The following is a 24,254-nucleotide window of genomic DNA, read 5'->3' on the forward strand; positions in this document are numbered from 1 at the left end:
TACTTTCATCAAACTGCAGGTGGAGGGGTCTCTGCGCAGGGAAGAGGTGCTGTCAATCGTGTGGAGCTGCATAAGGGGTGGGGCTGCACAGTGAAAGGAATGATGTTGGCGATCTGAAGGGAGGGATTGATGTTATTTACTGTCTACCAGAAAGGGGCTGAAAGATGAGGAGCGAGTCATGTTTCGCACATAAAAGTTTTTCTCATTAACATTCGGAGACACAGGACCGTGAGTGCCTGCACTGCCAGTAGAAGGCTTGAACATAGGTTAAAAAAACTGTTAGCTTTATATTATGACATCTTTTTGCATCATTTCAGGGAGTGATATCGGTGTGTAGAAATACACGCACTCTCAAGTAGGCAATAGAGGTCACACAGGCACCGGATTCTTGTGTCAAAGCAGTGTGAGGTTTATTGAACTCCACAAACTTAAACAGCTCTTTAAATGAAAATCGCCTTTTCCCGGCACATACGTAATAACAAAAATCACAGTCCTTTTCCAAATAAGACAAAGCAATAAAGAGGTCTCACCCAGGTGGAAATTCAGGTCCTGTTTCAGGCTCAGTTGGTTCACATTTACTCTTGTCTCAGACACAGATGATGTAGTCCTGGTTCGATCAAAATGGCTATTGTCCACAGCAGCCAGTGACACTTGCAGTTTGGTGTGCATGACCTGTGCAGTCTCCTCTTATCTCTCTGCAACTACAATGCAACCCACTCTGCTTAGCTTCCCCAACTGACTGACCAACAAATGAACATAAGGCCTGGCTCGAGACATATCTAGCCAGATGTAATATAATCAGTACCTCCAGTAAGAGGTTGCAACCCTGTCCTACTTGGATTTCCTACATACCCTCCCCCTTTGCCCAAAGCCATTGGATGAGCACTGTCTGCCAAGCCACAGTGCGTCTCCAGATTGCTGTGACCTGGTAGCTCAGAGAACCTAACCTTATTCTGGTGTACCAATTTCTGTTAGTAGTGTTTTTGGAAAGGTTACACATTTCCTGCTACTTTGACACCCACAATGCTGAATTTTGACTGGGCTAACCAGCAAGAGGTTTCTAGCAGGTCCCTATCCTTCTATTGCATTAGTAAGTTTATATAATATATTAGAAAGGGCTTCCTTTTCCCTGGTCAGTGTACTTTATAGTTGACCTTTCCCACCACCTCATAGGTCCCCTGCCACTTGTTAAGGAACACTTGGTAAGGAACACTGTGGACACTCACACAAGTACCCGATCCCCAGGCTTAAATTGTTTGACTGGAGCAAATTGATTATACCCCCTGGATTGGGCATCTTGTGCCATAAGGATTCGTTCTTTTACCTGGCCCCTCAACATAACAAATCATTATGCTTGTCCAAATGCAGAAAACTATTATGGAATCCAGGCTCCTGTGGAACACAATTTAACCAGCTTACATTTTCCAGGGTACCTTTTATCATTAAGTCTCTGAGCTGGCCAGTCCCAAAGTTGTCCTGGAAATCTTCCAGGTCAGGGACAATGGCTTCAGGGGATGCTTCCTCGCCATCCTTTCTAGCCAGTAGAGTTAAAGGAAATTAATTGTTTACATCATGTGACCTTGTTACCTTGTTACCATAGCCAACTGTTGGTGGCATACTAGACTACTGGGTGCTACAGTTTTAGCCCATAAGTCCCAAACACTAAAAAGTCATGTCCACTAACAATAGAATACAGTAAGTCTTTGACTACTCCCACTTCTTACCACAGTCTGTTCACATGTTGACCATGGGATAGTTCACTGCATCTACATGGAATCACCATACCCCAACCCCTTCCCAGTAACTAGCACATGAGTAAGTGTGGCCCTTATCAGGGTCACAAAACTTACCAAGTACAAGAGTCCACTGTAATTAACAGTGCTCTTTGGGACTGTGCTCCACATTCAAACACCATTTGTAGAGACTCACCCTCAGCAGTGGGCACTTGCTTAGCACAAGCAAAACAAGGTATTGTTTATTACGTTTCTACACAATCCACATGAAAATGCTTTCTCCAGCTTAAGAAAATAAAACATAACAGGTTGCCTTCAGCCCCAAACATGTAATAAAGAACACAGTCTTTTTTTCAGGGTAGGCACAGTACATTAACACAGTTGTACTCGCTCCACCCCACCAGCTCCAAGACACAGACTGCTCAATTTCCCCCTATTGACTGCCTAAAAATGAATACAGAGCCTGGCTTTAGGCTAAGTGCACATAAGCAGGACTTCCAGTGCTAACTTTTAACCCTGTCCTACCTGTCTTCCCTACAATAACACAGCTCTGCTACATTCATACATTTACATACACACACAGCTCTGTTACATATGCACGTGTACATACACACCTCTTCATGCACAGACAGCTCTGATGCATGTGAACATGTAAAACACACACTGTGTATACATTTTGCAGTTCCAAGAAAAGAATGAAAGGTCCTAGAGCTACTCGGGTAGAAGGTTCTTCATCTATTCGCTAAGCACATTCAGCCTCTTTGAAGAGCCTGGTGGCTTCCTCTCCTACTCTGCACCAATCATATAGATCAGTATGGAGCAGGAGGAGAGAGAGCAGTTCTCGTAGTGATTGGGATGGACGCTACCTCAGCATTTTTCTCCATCACAGAAAGCTGCCTCTAGACTATAAGACGCACTTACTTACTAGAAAGATTTTTTCTTGTTAAAAGTGCATCTTTTAGTCCAAAAAATACAGCAATTTCCAATGTAATTTCCCTTTCTCAATTAGAGTATACAACTGTTATGGTTTTTTGTTTAACAACTTATCAATAAAATAGATGGTTGCTTCTCATGGGAGTTATTGGTTGATGGTCAATAAAATATAACTTTCCAGTAATTAAAGTTTCATATTCTAGGTATGATAATGGCTGCTCCCAGTGTGGGATTTTTGATGTTTAAGAAGGTACCATTTTTGGTTAAAACATTTCCCACATTCTGTACATGAAAAAGGCTTCTCCCCTGTATGAGTTCTCTGGTGGCTAACAAGATGTGATTTCTGGTTAAAACATTTCCCACATTCTGAACAAGAATATGGCTTCTCCCCTGTGTGAGTTCTCTGGTGCTTAACAAGAATCGATTTCCGGTTAAAATATTTCCCACATTCTGAACATAAATATAGTTTCTCCCCTGTGTGAGTTCTCTGATGTGTGATAAGATTTGATTTCTCTGTAAAACATTTTCCACATTCTGTACATGAAAAAGGCTTCTCCCCTGTGTGAATTCTCTGGTGTGTAACAAGATGTGATTTGCAGATAAAATATTTCCCACATTCTGTACATAAATATAGTTTTTCCCCTGTGTGAGATTTCTGGTGTGCATTAAGATTTGACTTTTCTGAAAAACATTTTCCACATTCTGAACATGAATATGGCTTCTCCCCAGTATGAATTCTCTCATGCCTAACAAGAATTGATTTCTGTCTAAAATATCTACCACATATGGAACAAGAAAATCTCTTCTGCTCAGTGTTAATTTTTCGATGTTTAGCAAAACACTTTTGAAGAGGAAAAATATTTACATATTCTGAATGTGTAATTTGCTTCTTTGCTTTAACAGCAGTTCGTTTTTCAATGCCTCTTTTGTGACTTTTATTTTTCTTAGGTGTCTGTAATGAACCAGAAATTAGGACCTCTTTCATAGGATCAGATGATAGATTTCTGCTGTGAAGTGATGATATTATATCTGGAGTTATGATCTTCACTTCAATTGAATCCGGTGCGATATCAAGGTCCTCTGATTTAAAAATTGAAGCTGTTAGCTCTCCTTCTGATCTCCTGTCACCATCATCTGCCAAAAATAAAACCAATTATTATTTTTCAATAAAATCTCCTGAAATTTATATTTTTGAACACTGGTACTTAAAATGTCTGTAGAAACGTAGTAAAAATGCATAATACACTAAGACAATGATAGTTCACAGTATAAGGACTCATAATCATTTGCGGAAAAAACAGACGAGTGCAAGTCGATAAAAAATTGGATTGCACTCTGACCAATGTTATTCAATGGTTATTCAATGACCCATTTGCTACAGGGTCCAGTATAAACTCATCTCTCTCACCCACAAAGCTCTCCACAGTTCTGCACCACCTTATATCTCCTTTCTCATCTCTGTCTATCGCCCTACACGTGCCCTCCATTCTACAAATGACCTAAGACTAACATCCCCCGTAATCCGAACCTCGCACCTCCGTCTCCAAGACTTCTCTCTTGCTGCGCCAGCTCTCGAATGCACTTCCCCAGACGATCAGACGGATACCTAGCCCCGACCTATTCGAGCGCGCTTTGAAAAGCCATCTCTTCAAACAATCCTACCACATAAACTACTCAGTAAACTAACTTTGCCCTGTTCCCTCCTTCCAAATATTATTCTGAATCTGCATCCTACTATTCATCTGTCTCCACACCCTCCATGCACACGATAACTGCACTTGATACTTGACTATTGCACTTAAACACACGGGCTGATGACCGGATCATGCAGGTTTATATGAAAATCCCTATTTATTATAATTGCCAGACCTGAAATAACAAGCACTTTTCACCTATTGTGTTCCCCCCATTTCCTTGTAGATTGTAAGCTTGCGAGCAGGGACCTCACTCCTAATGTCACTGTTTAAATTGTCTTAACTTGTATTGAAATTATTGTCTGTACATGTCCCCGCTTAATTGTAAAGTGCTGCGGAATATGATGGCACTGTATAAATAAAAATTATTATAATTATTATTCAATGGGTTACATCTCATCTGCGATGTTCTCAGCTAAAATCGTACTGAGTAAAAAAAAAATCGCAGCAGGCTGTGATTTGCTGTGTATCTCGGACAAGACTTCCCAATGCAAGTTAATAGGTGCGAGCAAGAAAAAAATAAAATCGCACGGCACTCGGACCATGCGAGTGTTGTTTGATTTTTACACTGATCTCCTTTGAAAAGTCAGCAATTCCTCTGCCGCGTACAATAAAATCACACGGGGACCCAACAGGAAAGAATAGGTAGATTATATACAGTGTATACACATAGAATAGATAGATATATAGAGGTCAGTGACATTAACAATTAGTACAGAGTGTGCTGCTCACTGTACATGTATTTAATTAAAAGATTATTTTTCTGAAAAAAGTGGCGTAGGCTCCCGCATAATTTTCTTAACCAGCAGAGGGAAAGCCGACGGCTGGGGCAGATGTTTATAGCCTGAGAAGGGGGTAATACCCATGGAGCTTTCCAGGCTATAAATATCAGCTCACAGCAGTATACTTAGCCTTTACTGGCTATTAAAATGGGGACCCCCCCCCCAAAAAAAAAAATGATGTAGGGTCCCCCTATAATAACCAGCGAAGGCTAGTCAGACAGCTACAGGGTGATGTTAATAGCCTTGGAAAGGGCCATGGATAATGGCCCCTTAAAAGCTAAAAACATCAGCTCTCAGCCGCCCCAGAAAAGGCGCATCTATAAGATGTGCCAATTCTGGCACTTAGCCTCGCTCTTCCTACTTGCCCTGATGTGGTGGCAAGTGGGGTAATGGGGGGGGTTGATGTCACCTTTGTATTGACAGGTGACATCAAGCCCCGAGGTTAGTAATGGAGAGGCGTCAATAAGACGCCCCCATTACTAACCCCATAGTCATATTGTATAAAAACACAAACACCCAGAATAAAGTTCTTTAATTGAAAGAATGGCAGACGCCTTTAATAAATCTTAATTAAACCATACTTACTGCATCGCCCATTCCAGTGACGCCATTGTCCCCAGCAAGAAAATTAAAATAACAAACAACAATATTCCTCATCTGTCCAAGATGATAATCCATTTCTCTCACAACAGGCGTAGCTCTGCTCAGTGTCTCTGTTCTATGACAGGCTGTATGGTCGCATCATGCAACCTGCCATCTAGATGTAGCAGAGCTAGACCCGTCGTGAGACAAATGGATTAACATCTTCTCAGCGGACAGGTGAGGAATATTTTTGTTATTTTACTTCACTTGCAGGGGACAATGGCGTCACTAGAATGGGTGATGCAGTAAGTATGGTTTAATTAAGATTTATTAAGGAAGTCTGTGTCATTATTTCAATTAAAGGACTTTATTCTGGGTGTGTATGATACAAGTGAGAAGAGCAAGGCTAGATGTGCCCTCTCTGGGGCGACTGACAGGTGATGTCTTTAGCTTGGGGGCATAAAATCCATGGCCCCTTCTTAGGCTATTAATATCAGCCCACCGCTGTCTAACTAGCCTTTGCTGGTTATTAATTATAGGGGGACCCTACGTAATTTTTTTTTTGGGGGGGGAGGGGGTGTTGGGAATCCCCCCGTTTTAAAGGCCTATAAAGACTAAGTTTGGTCTGCTGGTTAAGAAAATTAAGCCCACACCATTTTTTTTTCAGAAAAATGGTCTTTTAATAGTTAAATACATGTACAATAAGCTGTACACATACTGTACTAATTGTATATGTCACTGACATCTATATCCATCTATTTTATGTGTATATACTGTATATCATCATATAATCCATCTATCCTATCCTGTCGGGTCCTGCTGTGATTTACTGTAAGAGGCTGCTGAATATATGTGTGTGTTTTTAAGGGTGATGGCAAGGGGTAAGGCGCCAGGAGCAGATGGACTACCAGCCGAAATCTATAAAGAGATGGAGGGAGTGTTGTTGCCCAGACTAAGAGTGGTCTTGGAGGAGGCTATGAATAGGGGAATCCTGCCAGCTTCCAGGAGGGAAACTATAATAGTGGTAATCCCGAATCCTGAATCGTATCGCCCGATCTCTTTGCTCACTACAGATGTTAAGCTCCTTGCCGGGGTGTTAGCGACCCGATTGACGGGTGTTATCTCTAAGTTATTACATCCAGATCAGTCCGGCTTTATGCCTGACAGGTCTGCGACAGTTAATCTCAGAAGGCTTTTTCTGAATGTACAATTGGTGGCTGATAACGGTGGTCATAGAGTTATCGCATCCCACAAGGTTCAGTCCTTGGGCCCCTGCTCTTCTCCATTTACACCTTTGGCCTGGGACAGCTCATATAATCTCATGGCTTTCAGTATCACCTCTATGCTGATGACACACAGATCTACATCTCTGGACCAGATATCATCTCCCTACTAACCAGAATCCCTCAATGTCTGTCCACTATTTCTTCCTTCTTCTCCGCTAGATTTCTGAAACTTAACATGGACAAAACAGAATTCATCATCTTTCCCCCATCTCACGCGACCCCCCCCAACGAACCTATCCATTACAGTACATGGCTGCCCACTCTCCCCAGTCCCACAAGCTCGCTGCCTCGGGGTAATCCTTGACGCTGATCTCTCCTTCAAACCACATATCCAAGCCCTTTTCACTTCCTGCCGACTTCAACGCAAAAATATTTCACGAATCCGTACATTCCTCAACCAAGAATCTGCAAAAACCCTAGTCCATGCCCTCATCATCTCTCGCCTTGACTACTGCAACCTCCTGCTCTGTGGCCTCCCCTCTAACACTCTCGCACCCCTCCAATCTATTCTAAACTCTGCTGCCCGACTAATCCACCTGTCCCCCCGCTATTCCCCGGCCTCTCCCTTCTGTCAATCCCTTCACTGGCTCCCCATTGCCCAGAGACTCCACTACAAAACCCTAACCATGACGTACAAAGCCATCCACAACCTGTCTCCTCCATACATCTGTGACCTCGTCTCCCGGTACTTACCTACACACAACCTCCGATCCTCACAAGATCTCCTTCTCTACTCCCCTCTTACCTCCTCTTCCCACAATCATATACAAGATTTCTCTCGCGTATCACCTCTACTCTGGAACCCTCTACCACAACACATCAGACTCTCGCCTACCATTGAAACCTTCAAAAAGAGCCTGAAGACCCACCTCTTCCGACAAGCCTACAACCTGCAGTAACCACCGATCGACCAAACCGCTGCATGACCAGGCTCTATCCTCACCTACTGATTTCTCACCCATCCCTTGTAGATTGTGAGCCTTCGCGGGCAGGGTCCTCTCTCCTCCTGTACCAGTTATGACTTGTATTGTTTAAGATTATTGTACTTGTTTTTATTATGTATACCCCTCCTCACATGTAAAGCGCCATGGAATAAATGGCGCTATAACAATAAATAATAATAATAATAATAATCCTTAGACACCCACAAGGCATTTGATAGTGTGGAATGGGGGTACTTATGGCAGGTCTCGCACTGTTTTGGCTTTGGCCCACAATTCGTGCCTTGGGTTCAGCTGCTGTATGCGCAACCATCAGCTAAAGTTAGAGTGAATGGGGAGCTTTCTCATACGATAAAGCTACATAGAGGGACGAGACAGGGGTGTCCGCTCTCCCCTCTTTTGTTTGCTTTTGGCTGTCGAACCGTTGGCTGCCAAAATTTGACAGAGTCTGCTGAGGTCTTTGGGTTTAAGTACGGATCGATAGAAGAAAAGATAGCGCTATAACGCGGACGATATACTGCTGTTCTTGAGAAACTCACGTGACTCATTGAGCAACGCTATTCGGCTCATTGAGGGATTTGGTGCTTTGTCGGAGCTAAAGATAAATTGGAATAAATCAACTCTACTCAAGCTGTATGATGCCGGGGATGTGCTGGGAGATTCCACGGATGGGGGTAGACTTAAAATAGCAAACCAATTTAAATATTTGGGGATACTGATCTCTTTACCGATTACAAACTATTTGCATAAGAATCTGACACCGGTGTTGGGAATTCTTAAGGCAAAGGTAGGGGCTTAGTCTAAATTGCACTTGTCAGTTGTGGGCCAAATTAATCTTATTAAAATGATTCTGATGCCTAAGGGTACCGTCACACATTGAAATTTCCATCGCTACGACGTTACGATTCGTGACGTTCTAGCGATATCGTTACGATATCGCAGTGTCTGACACGCAGCAGCGATCAGGGATCCTGCTGAGAATCGTACGTCGTAGCAGATCGTTTGGAACTTTCTTTCGTCGCTTGATCACCCGCTGACATCGCTGGATCGTTGTGTGTGACAGCGATCCAGCGATGTCTTCGCTTGTAACCAGGGTAAACATCGGGTAACTAAGCGCAGGGCCGCGCTTAGTAACCCGATGTTTACCCTGGTTACAAGCGTAAACGTAAAAAAACAAACCGTACATACTCACCCGTCGGTGTCCTTCAGGTCCCTTGCAGTCTGCTTCCTGCTCTGAGTGCCGGCCGGAAAGTGAGAGAGCAGATCACAGCGGTGCTGCGCTCTGCTCTCACTGTACGGCTGCACTCAGAGCAGGAAGCAGACTGCAAGGGACCTGAAGGACACCGACGGGTGAGTATGTACGGTTTGTTTTTTTACGTTTACGCTTGTAACCAGGGTAAACATCGGGTTACTAAGCGCGGCCCTGCGCTTAGTTACCCGATGTTTACCCTGGTTACCCGGGGACTTCGGCATCGCTCCAGCGCCGTGATTGCAACGTGTGACCGCAGTCTACGACGCTGGAGCGATGATCATACGATCGCTGCGACGTCACGGATCGTGCCGTCGCAGCGATGAAAATTTCAATGTGTGACGGTACCCTAAGATATTGTATGTTCTCCATAACTCCCCTATCTAGATACCGCGTGTGAAATTCAAACTGATTAACTCCTTATCTAGAAGTTTGGTGTGGGGGAAACAGCACCCCCGTATCAGTTTGGAGACACTTCAGCGACCTAAAGATGCAAGAGGTTTGGCTTTGCCTAATCCTGAAATATACTTTTTAGCGGCCCAATATCAGCATTTAAAGGGCTGGGAGAATGGGACGTCTACCAATGTGGTACAACTCTTGATAGAGAGGGTGACAAAAAGAAGTCAGGCGGTACAGTGCTTAGAAAATGGTTCCCTTGGGACGCTTGGGAAAATTTATCCAACATTGTTTCTGATATATAAAATATGGGGGAGAGTTAAACAAATTCGTTGGGTTACCTGTCTTACGAGGTTTTCTCCGCTGTGGTTTAATAATAATCTACCGGAGTTTTTGGCAATGGGATGTCTGTCAGAATGGCAAGCTAGGGGGATTCGATACATCTATCAGATTCTAGATCAATGGGAGTTGAAATCCTTTTCCCAGCTGCAGTTGGAGTATGGTATTAGGACATCCAGGGGATATCAATATGCACAAGTACGACATGCGTTTTTGGCTCAAAATAAGGGGGATTGTCTTAAAATCCTAAGTGACCTAGTATTGGAATATGTATGTGGAGTGGGGACAATGAGGGGAGTTATCTCTTCCCTGTACAAAGAGCTACTCCATACCCACTCATTGGGATATCCGATTGGCGTGAGGGCTAAATGGGAAAGCAAGTTAGGCCACATAGAGGATGAAACGTGGGAATCTGTACTAGAATGGATACCAAAATTATCACTGAATGAGCCGTATAGACTTTCCCAGCTTTATATCATACAAAAAGTGAATAGGTCTTCGGATGTCTTGTATAGAGACGGTTGCGGTCTGATTCGGAATGCCCTAGATGTAGGAATGATAATGCCGGAATGTTTCACATGCTCTGGACATGTCCGAGATTGGCTGCTTTTTGGTTGGTGGTTCTCAGCGGGGGCTTACAGATGCGTGGTCCCAAGGGAACAAGTGGTGTGCTTGTTGGGATATGTAGAGGAGATAATTGTGGATAACAAGTTGAAAATAGCAATCGCTAGATTACTATACATGGCACGGAAGGTCATAGCAAGAAATTGGATAAAAGAGGAGCCTCCTTCGAGGGGAGAATACATTAAATATGTGGGGCAGGTTATTGCCCTGAAAAAAGAGTGTAGCAGAAAAGAGGGAAAATGGTCTTGTATGACAAATTGTGGACGCCTTGGCTGGAATTGGGTTAGGAGGAGGTTAAGGGAAGATAGGCCTGGGGGTGTTTTTCCTATGAAATAATGGTCTATATGTTCATAATGGAAGACACTATATAATGCTAACGTATATACTATTACAAGACATGTTATGAGAAGAGCGTGAGCTGTCTAATTGGGAAGGGGGGGGAGGGGTTGGTAAGGGGGGGTTGTTGGGGAAAATCGAAAATACATGTATTGATGCCAAATGTTTTATTGAAATGTTATACTTAATAAAATCCTATTTGAGTTAAAAAAAAAAAAAAAAAAAAAAGAACTACCAGGTAGTTGCAGAATCACATACCTGAGGCAGGCCAATCTCAGCACAATCATACATATTATACTACATGAACAAGTAGGAAAAAAAAAGGATGCATAGGAGCGATTGTGCAGTAATCTGAATACTTTAGGGCCATACATAGTTTTATTACGATTTTGGTTTCCAGCTCAAACCGAACCCTTTTTCAAACTAACCCCTTTCTGCCACTGGACGGAATAGTACGCCTGCATCAAAGCCAGGACATGTCAGCTGTTTTGAGCAGCTGACATGTGCCTGCAATGGCAGCGGGCGGAAAAGCAATCTATTAACTAGTTAAATGCCGCTTTCAAACTCTCGCAGCGGCATTTAACAAGCGCTTCCGGCCATGCGGCCGAAATGCGCACACCGGTGACCCCCGGCACATGATCTGGGGTCATCGGTGCAGCGGCATAATAACCAGAGGTCACCTGCAGACCTCTTTGGTTGTTGATGCCGGATTGCTATGAGCGCCACCCTGTGGTTGGCGTTCATAGCAATACTGTAATTCTACTACATAAAGGCGATCTGAGCATTGCCTCTATGAAGCAGAGGCAATCGAATTATGGCAGCTTCTAACCTTCCATGGAGACTATTGAAGCATTCCAAAATTTAATTTTTTTTTTTAAACATATGAAAAAATAAAAGTTTAACCCCTTTATCCCATATGACGTACTATCCCGTCGAGGTAACCTGGGACTTAATTCCCAGTAATGGGATAGTACGTCATAAGGGAGCGCGGCCGATCGCGGCGGGGTGTCAGCTGACTATCGCAGCTGACATCCGGCACTATGTGCCAGGAGCAGTTACGGACCGCGCCTGGCACATTACCCCTCGGAACACTGCGATCAAACATGATCGCAGCGTTCAGGCAGCATAGGGAAGCATCGCGCAGGGATCGCGTTGCTCTGAGGGTCTCCTACCTCCTCCTCCCTGCAGGCCTGAATCCAAAGTGGCCGCGGGGAGCCTTTCGGGTCCTGCAGGGAGGTGGCTTTCAAGCGCCTGCTCAGAGCAGGCGCCAGGAAGCCTCCCTGCACTGCCTGTCAGATCGCTGATCTGACACAGTGCATTGCAAAGTGTCAGATCAGCGATCTGATAATATATAGTGATGTCCCCCCCTGGCGCAATGTAAAAAAGTAAAAAAAAAATATTTACATGTGTAAAAAAAAATCCTAAATAAAGAAAAAAAAATATTGTTCCAATAAATACATTTATCTAAATTAAAAAAAACAATAAAAGTACACATATTTAGTATCGCCGTGTCCGTAATGACGCGACCTATAAAACTGTCCCACTGGTTAACCCCTTCAGTGAACACCGTGGAAAAAAAAAATAAAAAATGGGGCAAAAAACGACGCTTTATTATCATACCGCCAAACAAAAAGTGGAATAACACGCGAACAAAAAGACGTATATAAATAACCATGGCACCGCTGAAAACATCATCTTGTCCCGCAAAAAACGAGCCACCATACAGCGTCATCAACGAAAAAATAAAAAAGTTATAGTCCTCAGAATAAAGGAGTGCAAAAATAATTATTTTTTATATAAAATAGGTTTTATCGCATAAAAGCACCAAAACATTAAAAAAATGTTTTCAAAATCGTTCTGACACGAAGAATAAAACTGCTTTACCAATATTATCAAACGTGGAATGGTATAAGCACCCCCCCACCAAAAGAAATTCATGAATAGCTGGTTTTTTGTTCATTCTACCTCACAAAAATCGGAATAAAAAGCGATAAAAAAAGTCACGTGTCCGAAAATGGTACCAATTAAACCGTCAACTCGTCCCGCAAAAAACAAGACCTCACATGACTCTGTGGACCAAAATATGGAAAAATTATAGCTCTCAAAATGTGGAGATGCAAAAACTATTTTTTGCAATAAAAAGTGTCTTTTAGTGTGTGACGGCTGCCAATTATAAAAATCCGCTAAAACCCCCACTATAAATAGTAAATCAAAACCCCCTTCATCACCCCCTTAGTTAGGGAAAAATAATAACATTGTAAAAAATGTATTTATTTCCATTTTCCCATTAGGGTTAGGGTTGGGGCTAAAGTTAGGGTTAGGGTTGGGGCTAAAGTTAGGGTTAGGGCTACAGTTAGGGTTGGGGCTAAAGTTAGGGTTGGGGCTAAAGTTAGGGTTGGGGTTAGGGTTGGGGCTAAAGTTAGGGTTGGGGCTAAAGTTAGGGTTAGGGTTGGGACTAAAGTTAGGGTTAGGGTTTGGGCTAAAGTTAGGGTTAGGGGTAAAGTTAGGGTTTGGATTACATTTCTGGTTGGGATTAGGGTTAGGGGTGTGGTTAGGGTTATGGTTGGGATTAGGGTTAGGGGTGTGTTTGGGTTAGTGTTTCAGTTAGAATTGGGGGGTTTCCACTGTTTAGGCACATCAGGGGCTCTCCAAACGCGACATGGCGTCCAATCTCAATTCCAGTCAATTTTGCATGAAAGTCAAACGGTGCTCCTTCCCTTTCCGAGCTCTGCCATGCGCCCAAACAGTGGTTTACACCCATATATGGGGTATCAGCGTACTCAGGACAAATTTTACAACAACTTTTGGGGTCCAATTTCTCCTGTTACCCTTGGTAAAATAAAACAAATTGGAGCTGAAATAATTTTTTTGTGAAAAAAAAGTTATATGTTCATTTTTTTTTTAACATTCCAAAAATTCCTGTGAAGCACCTGAAGGGTTAAAAAAAACTTCTTAAATGTCGTTTTGAGCACCTTGAGGGGTGCAGTTTTTAGAATGGTGTCACACTTGGGTATTTTCTATCATATAGACCCCTCAAAGTGACTTCAAATGTGATGTAGTCCCTGAAAAAAAATGGTGTTGTAAAAATGAGAAATTGCTGGTCAACTTTTAACCCTTATAACTCCCTAACAAAAAAAATGTTTATAACTCCCTAACAAAAAAAATGTTGGTTCCAAAAAACCGTCAGCTTAGTAAGCAAAAAATAAGCCCTCAGCTGACCCCAGATCACGAAAAATAGAGACGCTACAGGTAAAAGAAAATTGCGCAATTTTTTTTTTTTTTAGCAAAGTTTGGAATTTTTTTTCACCACTTAGATAAAAAAGTACCTAGACATCTGTGATGTTTATGAACTCGTAATGACCTGGAGAATCATAATGGCAGGTCAGTTTTAGCATTTAGTGAACCTAGCAAAAAAAGCCAAACAAAAAAACAAGTTTGGGATTGCACTTTTTTTTGCAATTTCACCGCACTTGGAATTTTTTTCCCATTTTCTAGTACACGACATGGTAAAACCAATGGTGTAGTTCAAAAGTACAATTTGTCCCACAAAAAATAAGCCCTCACATGACCATATTGATGGAAAAATAAAAAAGTTATAGCTCTGGGAAGGAGGGGAGCGAAAAATGAAAAAGCAAAACCGAAAAAAGCTCCGGTTATTAAGGGGTTAGCCTATCCCGATCTGTAGTTTGATTTGAAACAGGGCTCGGTTTGAGCCAGAAACGTGTAATATAACTGCTTGAATCTATTTGGAGTGTGGAACATATTATCCTTTACAGCAGCACGGTTATCTTCAATCGCCTATGTGCAGAAGAAGGGGTTCTTCTACCTCCTGGCTACCTCAGTCTGGTGAGCAACATCTCACCCCCCCACAACCATTCTACCACACCATGTGACCCTATGGGAGATTGTCTCTTTTATCTTTTTTTTTAAGCCATCAACCACGCACAGCTTAGAGATATACCATGGCACAGGTGTAATGTTTTTTCTGTAGTTTGTCGCAATTCTCTTTAGTTTTAAAATAATTTGAAAGGTCAGGATGAAGGGAAACTCTGTTATTGTAGAGACATTCACACTTGGTCCTCACTGAACATTTCATGTTGTCAATCATAAAAGCGAAGGTTGGCCACAAAGACTAAACCTGGTCTTCTAGGGTCCATATGAGCACATTCAGGAGCACAGAAAGGGGAGAAATTATAGGAAGCTAACAGCATCATTATCCTCTGTTTTCTCTTATACAGGCCAATCATGATAATTTTTTTTTAAATAATTTTCTAACTTATCAGCAAATTCTATGTACGCGGTCATATGGCTTTATAGTGTACTGATCTGAGCAGGTAAGGGTCAGCATCTTCTGATTCCAAAGTGTAGGTGGATCTTACAGGTTGTAAGCTCCATAGAATGAGAGCTTTCAGTTCCCAAAGAAATGTGAACAGTTTTGGGTGGAAGAACATGTAGAGGTCTAATGACAGAATGGTGATCACATGATTGTGATATGGCTGGACTACACCACCAATAAAGCAGCCAGAGCTGGTGACTGAGAAGAATTTGTGCTTTCTCTGCCTTTATCGGTTACTCACCTGGGTATTCATATGTAGGAATCTCCTCTTTATACCACTCATAACCCCTCACACATATCTCTGTAGTATTAATATGGGTCAGATCTTCATCCTGAAACAAATATTGCAGAAGTCACAGACATATGGAGGAGTCACATCTATGATCAGCTCTAATCCTGCCATCTCCACCGTTCTCATTACACAAGTATAAAACATATAATACTGGTAGATAAAACAAGACTGAACACAAGACCTTCACAGCCGTCTACACATCATGGGGGAGATCTCATGACACCTTCTCTCCATCTACCTGATAATAATGAGGATCCTCGGGATTTTCTTGTTTACAGTCCTCTGGAAGAATAAAGTGGGGACATCTCTCTGGTGTTGTCCTCTTACTGAATATAACTGGAAGAAACACATACAGTGACTGAATTCATTCTTTACATACAGATAATTATAGGTTGTGTGTATTTAGTGCTGTCTATTACCTGGTGATGTGAGGGGCTGGGGAACCTCCATCATGACGTCCTTGTACAGATCTTTGTGTCCTTCTAAATACTTCCACTCTTTCATGGAGAAATAGATGGCGACATCCTGACACCTTATAGGAACCTGACGAATACAATGATACTGTCATCCCCCCGATCCATTCATAAAATTACTGTATAATATTCCAGCATTCCCAGCAGTGTCACCTCTCCAGTCAGCAGCTCAATCATCTTGTAGGCAAGTTCTAGGATCTTCTGGTCATTGATGTCCTCATGTATCAGGGGGTGAGGTGGAGGCCCCGTGATTGGGCTCAGGGGACTTACCCATCCCTCAGACACAGGGTCCTGACAGCGATCACTACAGGTCTTCTTCACTACTGTGTAATCCTGGTTATGGAGAGACACATTAATAAATCTCACTATAAAGATTTCCAGAGTCCTCACCTCTCCAGTTCTGTCCATCTGTTATTCCCATAGATAAGAATGATGTAATGTGACATCATCAGAATCTCTCACCTCTCCAGTAAGCCGGAAGAGGATCTCTAGGGTGAGGTGTAATAGCCTCTCCACCATCTTGTCCTTGTCCATATTTATCCTTGATGGGTCAATCAGGAGAATTCTCTTATATAGAAGATCTCCACTGAGAGGATTCGATATTGTTAGAACCTGAATGAGAAGAAGATGATGCCTATGCAACATCATAAAGAATCATGTGTAACATGGGTGGGTCATTAATTTTTCCGATTTTTTTTTTTTTATCCGATCCACACTGCCAAACTTAATTCTACTCATTTTTATTGTTTTATATCAATTTTATCACTTAACCTTGAGCAGAATTGTCTGATGACTTGATGCTACAGTTAATACATGTAAAGTGTTCTTCCCTGTAGCAGCTAATAAACATATAATTTACTGCTTTTTATAAAGTTCATATAAAGCAGAAAATGATTCTGCTCTGTGTAATTCAGCCTTTGTTCCTTAACCAACAGCTTACAACACAATATGATGTCCAGAAATAGTATGATATCCCTACAAACCATCTCACACTTCATAATGTCCCCTCAAGCTTTATGCTGTCCCCAAAAAGTACGATATTCCCATAGGCCCCCCAGTAAGTATATCTCCACACAATCCCCCTACACAGTGTGATACCACAAAGCCCCCTTACACAGTATGATGTTCCCCAACAGAATAACATCCCCAGAGTCCTCAATTATGATCTCACACAGCCCCCTACACTAAATGATGTCCCCACAGACCCCTCAAACTGAATGTCCCAACACAGTATAATGTCACTCCCTCAGTATGTCACCACAGAATCAGTCACCCCCATGCATCATAATGTTGTCAAACAGCTCTGTTACAAAGAATAATATCCCCACACATGCTCCATGGTGCACAGCATGATGTCTCAAAACATGCCCCATAGGGCACCACATGATGTCACTAAACATGCCCCATAGGGCACCGCATTATGTCCCAAAAGATGCCCCATAGGGCACAACATGATATCCCTATATATGCCCCACAGGCCACAGCATGATGTCCCTAAACATGCCCTATAGGGCACAGCATGATGTCCCTAAACTTGCCCCAAAGGACACAGCATGAATGATGTCCCTAATCATAGGGCACAGAATGATGTCCCTAAACATGCCCCATAGGGCACAGCATGAAGTCCCAAAACATGCCCAATAGGGTACAGCATGATGTCCCTAAACATATTCCATAGGGCGCCGCCGTATGAGGTTCCTAAACATGCCCCATAAACCACAGTATGATGTCCCTAAACATGCCCCATAAGCCACAGCATGATGTCTCTAAACATGCCCCATAGGCACAGCATGATGTCCGTAAAAACATGCCCCATAAGGCACAGCATGATGTCCCTAAACATATTCCATAGGGCGCCGCCGTATGAGGTTCCTAAACATGCCCCATAAACCACAGTATGATGTCCCTAAACATGCCCCATAAGCCACAGCATGATGTCTCTAAACATGCCCCATAGGCACAGCATGATGTCCGTAAAAACATGCCCCATAAGGCACAGCATGATGTCCCTAAACATATTCCATAGGGCGCCGCCGTATGAGGTTCCTAAACATGCCCCATAAACCACAGTATGATGTCCCTAAACATGCCCCATAAGCCACAGCATGATGTCTCTAAACATGCCCCATAGGCACAGCATGATGTCCGTAAAAACATGCCCCATAAGGCACAGCATGATGTCCCTAAACATGCCCCATAGGGCCCTGCATGATGTCCCTAAACATCATAGGCAGTAGCGTAGCTACCGGAGGGGCAGAGGGGGCTCTGAGGGGGCCCACCTGATCGCGCCGATACAGTTACATTCTGTGGCACAGCAGGGAGAATCGATCCCCCTGCTCTGCCACCAGGCTGCTATGGGGCCTCTGAGCAGGCGGGAAGGGGCCTGATGCCAGCAGTGGGCCCCCTCGTGCCAGCAGTGTGCCACTGCCCATCATCGCAGGTTCAGGTTCATCTGTATCAGCTAGATGCCGATACAGCTGATCGCATTGATGAGAGGAGCCATACACGCTCCCTCTCCCATCATCCCCCTGTCAGCGTCTGATGTCTCCAACGCCGACATTGACACTGGGCACGATGACATCACTACTCGGTGCCTGCAGTCTGGGGATGAGCGGGAGCTCAGAGCAGCGGAGGAACCAGGAAGAAGAGAGGTGAGTATTTTCTTTTTATGGGGCTGCATTATACTATAGTCTGCCTAAGGAGGTGCATTATATTAGGGTCTCCATTACACTTTAGAGGCTGCCTATTGGGGAGAGGCAGTGTGTTTACGTGTTTTTTTTATATATATATATACGTATATATATATATATATATATATATATATATATATATATATATATATATATATATATATATATATATATATATATATATATATAATGAAAACAGCACAAGCTCACCAATGGGTGCCAAGCCTCCTGGGCAGGACGGTCCACTCATCCACCCAAATACCATACCAAGCGAAAAAAGGAAGGCAGCACTCCAATTCTTGGAAAAGTGAAAAAGCTGTGAAGTTTATTTCAGACCCACATCTCTATACGACGTTTCGGCTCACACTGAGCCTTTCTCAAGCTTGAGAAAGGCTCAGTGTGAGCCGAAACGTCGTATAGAGATGTGGGTCTGAAATAAACTTAACAGCTTTTTTACTTTTCCAAGAATTGGAGTGCTGCCTTCCTTTTTTCGCTTGGGGTATATATATATATATATATATATATATATATATATATATATATATATATATATATATATATATATATATATATATATAGTGAAAAAATTGGAACAGCATCAAATTATTACTTTTTGACCATTGGATTGCTGGTCGGAAGAGCTCTGCATGCCTTGTAAGGTGCCACGCCGATTCAGGCATTAAAGTCCACTTTTTTTTCAATTATTTTGTGCTGCTTTTCCTTTTTTTGAGTTTATTACTTTTTGACCATTGGATTGCTGGTCGGAAGAGCTCTGCATGCCTTGTAAGGTGCCACGCCGATTCAGGCATTAAAGTCCACTTTTTTTCAATTATTTTGTGCTGCTTTTCCTTTTTTTGAGTTTATTACTTTTTGACCATTGGATTGCTGGTCGGAAGAGCTCTGCATGCCTTGTAAGGTGCCACGCCGATTCAGGCATTAAAGTCCACTTTTTTTCAATTATTTTGTGCTGCTTTTCCTTTTTTTGAGTTTATTACTTTTTGACCATTGGATTGCTGGTCGGAAGAGCTCTGCATGCCTTGTAAGGTGCCACGCCGATTCAGGTATTAAAGTCCACTTTTTTCAATTATTTTGTGCTGCTTTTCCTTTTTTTGAGTTTATTACTTTTTGACCATTGGATTGCTGGTCGGAAGAGCTCTGCATGCCTGATGGTCTCCGGGCAGCTCTTCCTGTGTTCAGCGGTCACGTGGCACCGCTCATTACAGTAATGAATTTGCACGCATATTCATTACTGTAATGAGCGGTACGTGACCGCTGAACACAGGAAGATGCCACCGGCTCCCGGAGACCATCTGACAGTGAGACGCTGCCAGGGACCGCGCCGGGAGCAGGTGAGTATATCAGGGGAGGTGAGCAGTGCGCGATAGTCACCTGTCCCCCGTTCCACTGCTGCGCGCCGCTCTGTCTTCTGTCCTCTGGCTGTGACTGTTCAGGTCAGAGGGCGCGATGACGCGATTAGTGTGCGCGCTGCCCTCTGCTTGAACAGTCAGTGCAGAGGATGGAAGACAGAGCAGCGCGCAGCGATGGAACGTGGAAGGTGACTATCGCAAGTGCCGGGGGCCTGAGCGAAGCGAGGTGAGTATGTGATTTTTTTTATTTTAATCGCAGCACCAGCAAATGGGGCAAATGTGTGGAGCATCTTATGGGGCATAATGTATGGAGCATCTTATGGGGCATATATGAGGAGCATCTTATGGGGCATATATGAGGAGCATCTTATGGGGCATATATGAGGAGCATCTCATGGGGCCCCTAATGTGTGGAGCATCATATTGGGCCACAATGTGTGGAGCATCTTATGGGGCCATAATGTGTGGAGCATCTTATGGGGCCATAATGTGTGGAGCATCTTATGGGGCCATAATGTGTGGAGCATCTTATGGGGCCATAATGTGTGGAGCATCTTATGGGGCCATAATGTGTGGAGCATCTTATGGGGCCATAATGTGTGGAGCATCTTATGGGGCCATAATGTGTGGAGCATCTTATGGGGCCATCAAGCTTTGTGCAGCATTGTATGGGGCAAATGTTTCTATGGAGCATCTTATGGGGCCATTATTAACCTTTGTGCAGCATTATATGGGGTATATTTTAATATGGAGCATCTTATGGGGCCCAACATGAACTGTATGGAGCATTATATGGGGCTCCTGATTCAATATGGATATTCAAAAACACTTAACCTACTGATGTCTCAATTAATTTTTCTTTTATTGGTATCTATTGTTATTTTTTACATTTACCGGTAGATGCTGCATTTTCCACCCTAGGCTTATACTCGAGTCAATAAGTTTTCCCAGTTTTTTGTGGCAAAATTAGGGGTGTCGGCTTATACTCGGTTTGGCTTATACTCGAGTATATACGGTATATTACACACACACACACACACACACACACACACACACACACACACGGAAAAAAGTATTTAGTCAGCCACCAATTGTGCAAGTTCTCCCACTTAAAAAGATGAGAGGGGCCTGTAATTGACATCACAGGTAGACCACAACTATGAGAGTCAAAATGAGAAAGCAAATCCAGAAAATCACCTTGTCTGATTTGGCAAGATTTACTTTGCAAATTAAGGTGGAAACTAAGTACCGTATATACTCGAGTATAAACCCACCCGAGTATAAGCCGACCCCCTAATTTTGCCACAAAAAACTGGGAAAACCTAATGACTCGAGTATAAGCCTAGAGTGGAAAATGCAGCAGCTACCGATAAAGGTCAAAAGTAAAAATAGATACCAATAAAAGTAAAATTAACCCCTTCCTGACATCCGACGTACTATCCCGTCGAGGTGGGGTGGGCCCGTATGACCGCCGACGGGATAGTACGTCATAGCCGATCGGCCGCGCTCACGGGGGGAGTGCGGCCGATCGCGGCCGGGTGTCGGCTGCATATCGCAGCTGACATCCGGCACTATGTGCCAGGAGCGGTCACGGACCGCTCCCGGCACATTAACCCCCGGCACACCGCGATCAAACATGATCGCGATGTGCCGGCGGTGCAGGGAAGCATTGCGTAGGGAGGGGGCTCCCTGCGGGCTTCCCTGAGCCCCCCGCAGCAACGCGATGTGATCGCGTTGCTGCGAGGGTCTTACCTCCCTCCCTGCCTGCTCCAGACCCGGATCCAAGATGGCCGCGGATCCGGGTCCTGCAGGGAGGGAGGTGGCTTCACAGACGCCTGCTCAGAGCAGGCACTGTGAAGCAGCCTGTACTTCTCGCAGATCAGTGATCTGTCAGAGTGCTATGCAAACTGGCAGATCACCGATCTGTATTGTTCCCCCCTGGGGCAAAGTAAAAAAGTAAAAAAAAAAATTTCCAAATGTGTAAAAAAAAATAAAAAAAAATATTCCAAAATAATGAAAAAAAAAAAAATATATATTATTCCCATAAATACATTTCTTTATCTAAATAAAAAAAAAAAACAATAAAAGTACACATATTTAGTATCGCCGCGTCCGTAACGACCCCACCTATAAAACTGCCCCACTAGTTAACCCCTTCAGTAAACACCGTAAGGAAAAAAAAAAAAAACGAGGCAAAAAACAACGCTTTATTACCATACCGCCGAACAAAAAGTGGAATAACACGCGATCAAAAAGACTGATATAAATATCCATGGTACCGCTGAAAACGTCATCTTGTCCCGCAAAAAACAAGCCGCCATACAGCATCATCAGCAAAAAAATAAAAAAGTTATAGTCCTGAGAAAAAAGCGATACCAAAATAATTATTTTATTCTATAAAATAGTTTTTATCGTATAAAAGCGCCAAAACATAAAAAAATGATATAAATGAGATATCGCTGTAATCGTACTGACCCGAAGAATAAAACTGCTTTATCAATTTTACCAAACGCGGAACGGTATAAACGCCTCTCCCAAAAGAAATTCAGGAATTGCTGGTTTTTGGTCATTCTGCCTCACAAAAATCGGAATAAAAAGCGATCAAAAACGGTCACGTGTCCGAAAATGTTACCAATAAAAACGTCAACTCGTCCCGCAAAAAACAAGACCTCACATGACTCTGTGGAGCAAAATGTGGAAAAATTATAGCTCTCAAAATGTGGAGACGCAAAAACTTTTTTGCTATAAAAAGCGTCGCTGGTTTCACACTTGCGTTTTTGTCTGCAGCGTTTTTTGCACAAAAAAAGCATGCGTTTTTTCCCTATATTTAACATTGAAAACGCATGCGTTTTTTTGTAGACGTTTGGTCGCGTTTTCAAACGCATGCGGTTTTTTTCTGCATGCGTTAATTTTCAGAAATACAACCTGCAGTATTTTCTTGGTGTTTTTAAGCACATGCGTTTGTTTGCGTTAAAAACGCATGCATTTTTATCGAAAAAAAACAGAAAACACACTGAAAAGCCACCCACCACCATCAAGGTGATAAAGGGATCCAAACCCTAACCCTAACTCTACCCCTAACCTCACCCCTAACCGTTTAATGAACATTTTCTGACAGTCATAGTGCCACGTATTTCAGTGCCACGTATTTCAGTGCCACGTATTTCAGTGCCATGTATTTCAGGGCAACGTATCACATATTTCAGTGCCACGTGTTTCAGTGCCACGTATTTCAGTGCCACGTATCACGTATTTCAGTGCCACATATTTTAGTACCACGTATTTCAGTTGCACGTGTTTCAGTGCCACGTATTTCAGTGCCACGTATTTCAGTGCCACGTATTTCAGTGCCACGTATTTCAGTGCCACGTATTTCAGTGCCACGTATCACGTATTTCAGTGCCACGTGTTTCAGTGCCACGTATTTAAGTGCCACGTATCACATATTTCAGTGCCACGTATTTAAGTGCCACGTATTTAAGTGCCACGTATTTCAGTGCCACGTATTTCAGTGCCACGTATTTCAGTGCCACGTATTTCAGTGCCACGTATTTCAGTGCCACGTATCACGTATTTCAGTGCCACGTGTTTCAGTGCCACGTATTTAAGTGCCACGTATCACATATTTAAGTGCCACGTATTTAAGTGCCACGTATTTCAGTGCCACGTATTTCAGTGCCACGTATTTCAGTGCCACGTATTTCAGTGCCACGTATTTCAGTGCCACGTATTTCAGTGCCACGTATTTCAGTCACGTTTAGGGTTAGGGTTAGGGGTAGGGTTAGGGTTAGGGTTGGAGGTAAAGTTAGGGTTGGGGCTAAAGTTAGGGTTGGGGCTAAAGTTAGGGTTAGGGTTTGGATTACATTTACGTTTGGATTAGGGTTGGGATTAGAATTATGGGTGTGTCAGGGCTAGGGGTGTGGTTAGGGTTACCGTTGGGATTAGGGTTAGGGGTGTGTTTGGGTTAGGGTTTCAGGTAGAATTGGGGAGTTTCCACTGTCCAGGCACATCAGGGGCTCTCCAAGCGCGACATGGCGTCCAATCTCAATTCCAGCCAATTCTGCGTTGAAAAAGTAAAACAGTGCTCCTTCCCTTCCGAGCTCTCCCGTGCGCCCAAAAAGGGGTTTACCCCAACATATGTGTTATCAGCGTACTCGGGACAAATTGAACAACAACTTCTGGGGTCCAAGCTCTCTTGTTA

General features: G+C 43.2%; 1 protein-coding gene across 1 annotated transcript in view; it reads right to left on the bottom strand.

The window, feature by feature from the left end:
- Window positions 1–391: 391 nt before the first annotated feature.
- LOC143768185 (uncharacterized) overlaps window positions 392–24,254 on the bottom strand; it is a 73,935-nt gene continuing 50,072 nt past the window's right edge. Inside the window, exons 10-15 of the mRNA XM_077256875.1 lie at window positions 16,459–16,608; window positions 16,150–16,329; window positions 15,943–16,066; window positions 15,762–15,859; window positions 15,473–15,563; window positions 392–3,800 (exon numbers count right to left, since the gene is read on the bottom strand). Of these exons, the coding sequence (XP_077112990.1) occupies window positions 2,866–3,800; window positions 15,473–15,563; window positions 15,762–15,859; window positions 15,943–16,066; window positions 16,150–16,329; window positions 16,459–16,608 (1,578 nt within the window). The 3' untranslated portion in view covers window positions 392–2,865. The remainder of the gene's footprint in view (window positions 3,801–15,472; window positions 15,564–15,761; window positions 15,860–15,942; window positions 16,067–16,149; window positions 16,330–16,458; window positions 16,609–24,254) is intronic.

The sequence above is a fragment of the Ranitomeya variabilis genome, chromosome 4, assembly GCF_051348905.1.
Source record: "Ranitomeya variabilis isolate aRanVar5 chromosome 4, aRanVar5.hap1, whole genome shotgun sequence".
Taxonomy (NCBI): Eukaryota; Metazoa; Chordata; class Amphibia; order Anura; family Dendrobatidae; genus Ranitomeya; species Ranitomeya variabilis.